General features: G+C 55.5%; 1 protein-coding gene across 1 annotated transcript in view; it reads left to right on the top strand.

The window, feature by feature from the left end:
* slit3 (slit homolog 3 (Drosophila)) overlaps positions 1-7,500 on the top strand; it is a 160,553-nt gene that overhangs the window by 124,815 nt on the left and 28,238 nt on the right. Inside the window, exons 16-20 of the mRNA XM_064328036.1 lie at positions 216-290; positions 1,195-1,338; positions 3,072-3,215; positions 4,986-5,149; positions 7,195-7,327. Of these exons, the coding sequence (XP_064184106.1) occupies positions 216-290; positions 1,195-1,338; positions 3,072-3,215; positions 4,986-5,149; positions 7,195-7,327 (660 nt within the window). The remainder of the gene's footprint in view (positions 1-215; positions 291-1,194; positions 1,339-3,071; positions 3,216-4,985; positions 5,150-7,194; positions 7,328-7,500) is intronic.

Here is a 7,500-nt window from a genome sequence, read left to right as displayed (position 1 = left end):
TTTATTGTTCACCGCCAGGCTGAAATTTTTGCTGAATTCCCTCATGTTTGCTCTCTTGAAGGGAAGAAAAATGTGCCTGTCAGTTTTTTTCGGGGCAGACTTTCTGTCCTTCAATTACTATTAATCTTCATCCCATCTTCTGTCCTCTTCCTCACTCGGTTTTTCTGTCTCACTCTTTCTCTGTCTTGTTTTTCTCTCTCTCTCTCTCCATCCAGGCGCCTGAACGACAATGAGATCTCCGTCTTAGAGGCCGCGGGGACCTTCAAGAAGCTTCCGAACCTGCGCAAGATGTATGTCTGCATCCACACCTCCGTTCCCTTCTTTAAAAGCTGCCAAATTGTTCTGTCAGAGCGGGATGTCTAGCCAGAAGGTTTATTTGGACAACTTCATATGCAGAGAGCGGCGCAGTGCCGGGGGGGGGGGGGGGAGAAACCCGTGGAATATTCTATCCGAACGAGAGGGAGCGCATGATTTAACGTCAGGCAATATTTGTGGCCGGCTATGAGGGTGGAAATGCTCGCCGGGTGAGAAACCGGCGCAGTGATTTATTAAGCGTGAAATTGCTCGCCATCTCGCTGCCTCGAAAACACATAAATCGGCCACATCTGGACTTCTCCTTTGCATTTCACGAAAGGACAGATCACAATCAAGTTGTGCGTCGTGGTGTTGGTGAATCAGACATTGCCAAGTGTATCACCAAATTTATACACCAAGGCGTCTCATTTGTACTGTACACTGTGGTGCGAAACACTATTTTTATACACTATCAATGTGCTGTGTTCCATCTATATGTCCTGATTGGTAATTGTACTTTTCATTGGATATTATACCTCATTTTCAGCTTTTAAGATTGGTTTGTCCAAATACATTTTTGTATTTTATTATTATTTGAATTCTTCGGTTTATCTGAAGTATCCTGTTTTGATTTAAGACATTATATTTTGTGGGAAGACCAAGGTCAACCTATCAAACCACAGTTGACCACAATTGCAAAAGTAATTCATTGCGTGCTGGGAAAGCGGTACATGTGTCTGGGGTGAGGGGGGGAGGCAGTATCCAGGGGAACGAGGGGTTGTTTTATGAAATAAACACAGTATCAAAATCTTGACCGGGCTGTACCGCAGTCCTCCAGGGGCTTTCTTTCTGTAAACAGCCCTGCTGTACTGCAATGGTCCTCCTGTCCCCTCTCTGCAGTAACCTGAGCAACAACAAGCTGCGGGACGTCCGGGAGGGGGCCTTCGAGGGGGCGGGGGCCGTCCAGGAGCTGCTGCTGACCGGGAACAAGCTGCAGTCCCTGCAGGGCCGCATGTTCAGGGGCCTGACGGGCCTCAAGACGCTGTGAGTGGGCAGCCTCTGCAGGCTGACTGCATGCGCTAACTGCATGCGCTAGCTGCAACCGCTATCTGCACACGTGACCTTTGTGTATTTGCCCATGGAAGGTCCTAAAGACTACTCATGCCTGAGTACTTACTGTAATACGTGTGTATGCTATATATTCATACTGCTGCATATGCATTCACGTGCTGAAATGGACATGAACATACACGCGCTCCTTCTATTTCTCTCATGCATTTTGTGCGCAAATGTTAGCATATTATCCGGAATTGTGTACATCTGTTTGTACAAGATGATGTATGGTGTCCATACCAGAAAGGGCTCTGTTTATCCGATCCAGTTGGTACGTGAGCCAAACAAAGCGAGTCCCTCATTCTAAAGAACAAATTTTTGTTCGTCATTTTAAACAGCGAACGAAAGAAAGGAAGTCCGTGGCTTCAGACGGCCAGGAACGCTTTTGGGGAGCCTTGTTTGCCCTTAATTAGCGGAATTGGAGAGAGAGAAATGCGTAAAATCAGATGAATGGAATCATGGTTCCCCAGTATTGAATTTCGAGGCTCTCAGATCCCAGGAGCTCGCTCCTAAATTGAGTTTGCCTGTCTCCGATCCCCGGTCGTCAGAGTTTAATGCTGAATTTGCTGCTTTCGAATTTTCGTCACAGCGAGCTCTGGTTTGCATTTGCCCTTTCTCTTTTTTTTTGCAGCGAGGGTTTGAAACCGTGATGGTTTCGGCTGCGGACCGTCTCAGCGTAGTCGCCCCCGCGCCACCCCACGCCACCCCTCGCCCCCTCGCCCCCTCGCCCCCTCACCCCCTCGCCCTCTCCGTCTCTCCCTCCGTCCCCGCCACGGTGCGGTCGTCTGGGTACCGCCGGAGGGTGGGCGCCGGGAGACGCGGTCGATGCGGAACCGTCCCCTGGGTCCGTTCCCTCGCCATAGCTCTGGTTGCGCCATCCCGACCGCGGCGAGCGTTAGCAGAGCCCTTTTTCCCCCCCGATTCTCCGCTCAGCAGGCCCCCGGGCCGGGGTCCCGCGGCACTCCGGCTCCAAAACAAACTTCCCAGAATCCTTGCAGTGGCGCTGGCTCCGCTGGCTCGGGCACCGCTCGGCTCGAGCGTGGAAGTCGGCCCCGGCCCCTCACCTCCGCGCGGCTGCCTGGGGACGCGGCGTGTGAGGAGAAATAAATAGAACAGAACGGATAGGAGAGGGAAACGGGGCGTTAGTCAGGCCCGCGGCCCTACGGGGCCCCGCTCCCAGCCAGCAGCCGGGGTAACACGAGCCCCGCGGTGCGCTCAGCCCGCTGCTGCTCCAGCACTTTCCCAGCGCCCCCCCCCGGGCGCACGCTAGCGTCTGCTAGCCGCATTTATCTACCTGTCACACCTCACCTTGTCAAAACAGAGAGATAACATCGCACGCCTTCTCCTGCCCTGAGAGTGGCAGATTACGCGTGTGCGGGGAAATTAGTCTTTCGGTCAAATGGTCTGTCAGTTGAGTGGCAGGTTTATGCCTGATGTGTATGTTAAGAGCTGTGTCTGTCTGCGTGTGTCTGTCTGTGTGTCTGTGTGTGTGTGTGTCTGTGTGCGTGTGTGTGTGTGTGTGTGCGTGTGCCTGTGTGTGTGTGTGTGTGTGTGCGTGTGTGTATATGTGTGTGTGTGTGTGTGTGTGTGTGTGTGTGTGTGTGTGCGTGTGTGTGTGCGTGTGCGTGTGCGTGTGTGTGTGCGTGTGTGTGTGTGTACTGCAGGATGCTGAGGAGTAATCAGATCAGCTGTGTGGATAACAGCACTTTCACCGGACTGAGCTCTGTGCGCCTGCTGTCCCTCTACGACAACCGGATCTCCACCATCGCCCCGGGAGCCTTCACCACGCTGCACTCCCTCTCCACCATGTGAGTGTCCACCTGTTCATCCACCTCTGCACCACCCGTCCCATCACCACTGCACCACCCGTCCCATCACCACTGCACCGCCCGTCACATCACCACTGCACCACCCGTCCCATCACCACTGCACCACCCGTCCCATCACCACTGCACCACCCGTCCCATCACCACTGCACCACCCGTCCAATCATCACTGTGCCACACCACTGCACCATACAGCCTAGCAACACAACCCACACCCCACACACTCACACACTCCCATTCTCTCTCTCTCTCTTTCTCTCACATACACACTCACACACATTCTCTCTCTCTCTTTCTCTCACACACACACACTCACACACATTCTCTTCCTCTCTCTCTCTTTCTCTCACACACTCACACACATTCTCTTCCTCTCTCTCTTTCTCTCACACACACACACTCACACACATTCTCTTCCTCTCTCTCTCTTTCTCTCACACACTCACACACATTCTCTTCCTCTCTCTCTCTTTCTCTCACACACACACACACACACACTCACACACATTCCACCGCGCATAGTGCACTGTGGTCTCAGACTCCGGACGGAAGCTGTGCGCACAGCGCACGGGACCACATGGTGTTGGAGAAGATCTGCCTGTCCCTCCGTGTCCCCCCCCCACCTCCACCCCCCCCACCCCTCTCCTGGAGAGCAGAGGCAGCCCCCGTGGCCCGCCGAGCTCTCTAATTACCCTGCGGCGGACGCAGCCGGATCCGCTAAAAATACCGCGCAGGCCGCCGCTCTGAGTCCAGGAGCGTCTGCGAACACGGCGGCGGGGTTAGCGGTGAGCGGGCGAGCGAGCGAGCGGGCGGGCGGGCGGGCGAGCGGGCGGGCAGGCGAGCGAGCAGGCGGGCGTTTCCGGCAGCTGGGGAGAGAGAGAGAGAGAGAGAGCAGTCAGGACAGGGCTTACTGTGTGGACGCAGATTACGCTCGTCACAGAAACAAACGCCCCTCATTATGTCTCCCCCCCCCTCTTCATGATATTTGTGCTCGCTGTTCGTTTTGTTCAGTAAACTCTCAGGACCCCGCTAAGCCTTCTGCGCTGTTTACACTGTCCGCCTGCCTCGAAGACATAAAGCGCAGAGACTTTTTTTAATCGCTTTGTTTTATAATGGATAATTATGTGGACACACTGTTTACTGTGAAAAATGCGGGGATAATTAAAACCAAACTCTCTCAGTGGTGAGGGCTTTAATGGGTGGCAGTTCCTTTGAGCTGCGAGGCGATGTTGAAAATGAAGTGCATTTTAAGGTCAGCGCAGTTAATTAATCCACAGTGTGGCGTGTAAAATATAACGGGAGAAAGCCGTATAGGAAACAGCTTTACTGCCCCCGTTCCCAGCCTCCTAACTCTGCCTTTTTACTGTGCGCTTGTCGCTAGTGACCCTCTGCGCACGCAGAGCCGGGTGCCCTGTGGCCCTCTGAATTATTTCGCGTGTCAGGCTCAGGTTTCTGAGTTAGCGTCCGTGCTACGCGGGGATAATTCCCTCTCCTCCGCTCCTTCTCAGGAGCACTTCAGCTCAAGTGCTCCCTTGTCCGTTCGCGCCGGGCTCAGCGTGCAAGTAGCTTTCGCAGCTCCTCCGACCTTCGACCCCGCCCGCGGGCTCCCCGTCGCCGCCGCCGCCCCGCCACCTGCGTTCGGCGGGGCCGCGGGCTCTCCGGGGTCAGCCGAGCACACGCGCGCGTGCGTGCTAGCGAGCTAGCGCCCGGTCGGTGACAGGCCCTCTTTGTTCCCCCGCTGTGCCCCTGCAGAAACCTGCTGTCCAACCCGTACGTGTGCGACTGCCACCTGGCCTGGCTGGGCCTGTGGCTGAAGAGGACCCGCGTGGTGAGCGGGAACCCGCGCTGCCAGAAGCCCGCCTTCCTCAAGGAGATCCCCATCCAGGACGTGGCCGCGCCCGACTTCACCTGCGACGGTACCGCCCCCCCGCCTCTCCTCCACCCCTCCCGCCCAAATTCCTTCACCACCACCACCACCACCACCCCCTCCCCCCTCCCCCACCCTCCCTCCTGCACACATTGGGACCACAGCCGACCGTAGCGGAGGTAACGCCGCTGAGCTCCGGACCGGAGGCTTTACTCAGCAAACCCGTCTTTTGGCTTTGTTGTGTAATGGCTGACCGCACGCCACCACATCCGTCTCACGTCCCCGTGGAACCCGGCGTCCTCCTCGCCCGCTCAGCCGGGGCTGCGCCCGCTCCCTTCCTCTTTATCGCCCCGCCCCTCCCTGCCCTCTGACGCGGGGATCGGGCCCCTCGGGCAGAAGCCTGAGCCGGCGGGGCCCGAGGGAAAGGCGCCGCTAGGCCCGGGAAACGGCGGGACCAGCACCCGGCGCATTGTCTCAGCGCTGCCTCTGCTTTATGGGAGAGCCGCGCTTTTTCCCACAGGCGCTGTGCGAGCTGGAGGCCCACGACTGCGCCGTAAAGTTTTACTGCGCAAAGGAAATGTGGTTTGGCTTCTGTCTGGCCGGCCTCTCTCTCTCTCTCTTCTCTCCCTCTCTCTCTCTCTCTCTCTCTCTCTCTCTCTCTCTGTCTCTGTCTCTCTCTCTCTGTCTCTCTCTCTCGCTCTCTCTCTCTCTTTTTCTCTCTCGCTCTCTTTCACTCTCCCTGTCTCTCCACGCCTGGAGTGGGCGAGCGAGCTTGGGAGCGAGGGAGACCTTGAATGAAATTTCAGGAGAAGGTTCCGGACCGTGCAGCACTTTGGCTCAATCAAAAGGGCCTTTTTGGAAGCACTTCACAAAAAAAAAAAGCTGAGAAATAGACGGCGGGGGGCCGGAGTCGGAGTCCATGACGGCTCGCGCAGGCAAGGCCTCCGTTAGTCTCCATAGCGAGCCATCCCGCAGCCCAGAAAACTAAAGTTTGGCTTGGGCGGGGAGGAGCCCGGGAGGAGGACTGGAAGGTCCGGGCCGTTTTTCCTCGCTTTCCGTCGAGGAAGTGTTGCAATAACAACCACTCGGTTTCCTTGCTTCCTATTTTTAGTTTCCTGAAATTACATGTAAGTCATGGTGGGGGGGGGGGGGGGGGGTGGAGAAGGCAAGAAAAACCTCTTTTGATTTACAGGAAGACATTTTCAGGAGTTCTGAGCTCATAAGTGGCCCCAATCAGCATTGTAAAAAAAATTAGTTACCGGCAGCGTCCCTCCCCCCCACCTCCCCTGAGCTGGTCTGCAGCAGGGCCCTGCCCGTCCACACACACGGCCTGTTATTGTTGGACCGAGCCCTAGACTTCATTACACTGCATTAATGTCTTAATTCCTTGTTTCTTTTTAATCTCCCGAGCAATTCAAGCCTTTGCAGATAGGATCTCCCAGGCTTCAGATTAAAGCCGTTTGTGAAGGAGACCGTGCGCTGCCAACAGGGGAAATGGAGAAATTCCCTGGCCAAGAACAATATTTAGTACAAGATCCTTAACTCCTGTTCGCTGGATTTCGTATTATGATTGTGCAGTATTTCCTCTTCTCTTTAATAATCGCCACAGAAAGGTTCCGTCCGCAGCTGGGCTTGCTCTGGCGGTGGGCAGTTCAGTACATTTATGGATGTGGTCCTCCTTCAAAAGTGCTGAGTGAGTTTTAGGATGCTGGCCAGGGGTTTAGCCATGGAGCACTCTGCCTGTTGTACAGTACCTGCTGTTTGATCACTCTCTCTCTCTTTTTTGTTCTTTCTCTCTCTTCTCCTTTTTCTCTCTTTCTCTCAATCTCTCGCTCTCTATCTCTCTCTCTCCCTCTCTTTCTTCTTTCTCCCTCTCTCTCTCTCTCCCTCTCTCCCTCTCTCTCTCACCCTCTCTTTCTCTCTCTCTCTCCCCCCTCTCTCTCTCTCTCTCTCTCCCCCCCTCTCTCTCTCTCTCTCTCTATCTCTCTCTCTCTCTCTCTCTCTCTCTCTCTCTCTCTCTCTCTCCCCCTCTCTCTCTCTCTATCTCTATCTCTCTCTCTCTCTCTCTCTCTCTCTCCCTCCTGTGCCCTGCAGGTACAGAGGAGAACAGCTGCCTGCCAGTGCCACGCTGTCCGGAGTCCTGCACGTGCTCAGACAGCGTGGTGCGCTGCAGCAACCGAGCGTTGCGCACGCTGCCCAAGGGCATCCCCAAGGACACCACCGAGCTGTGAGTGCCCCCCCCTCCGCCCCCTCTCCGCAGGGTACACCCTCAGCTACAGGACAGTGTCTAACTGGCGAGGGCGGAGCGCTGAAACGCTTGAGTCTCTCAGTCGCATCTCAGCCTGACGACCTTGAGCGCAGATCTTTTCTGAAACCAGTTGCTGAACTTACCGAACAGTG

The sequence above is a fragment of the Anguilla rostrata genome, chromosome 3 (assembly GCF_018555375.3).
Source record: "Anguilla rostrata isolate EN2019 chromosome 3, ASM1855537v3, whole genome shotgun sequence".
Classification (NCBI taxonomy): Eukaryota; Metazoa; Chordata; class Actinopteri; order Anguilliformes; family Anguillidae; genus Anguilla; species Anguilla rostrata.
This window is presented reverse-complemented; position numbering and strand designations above follow the sequence as displayed.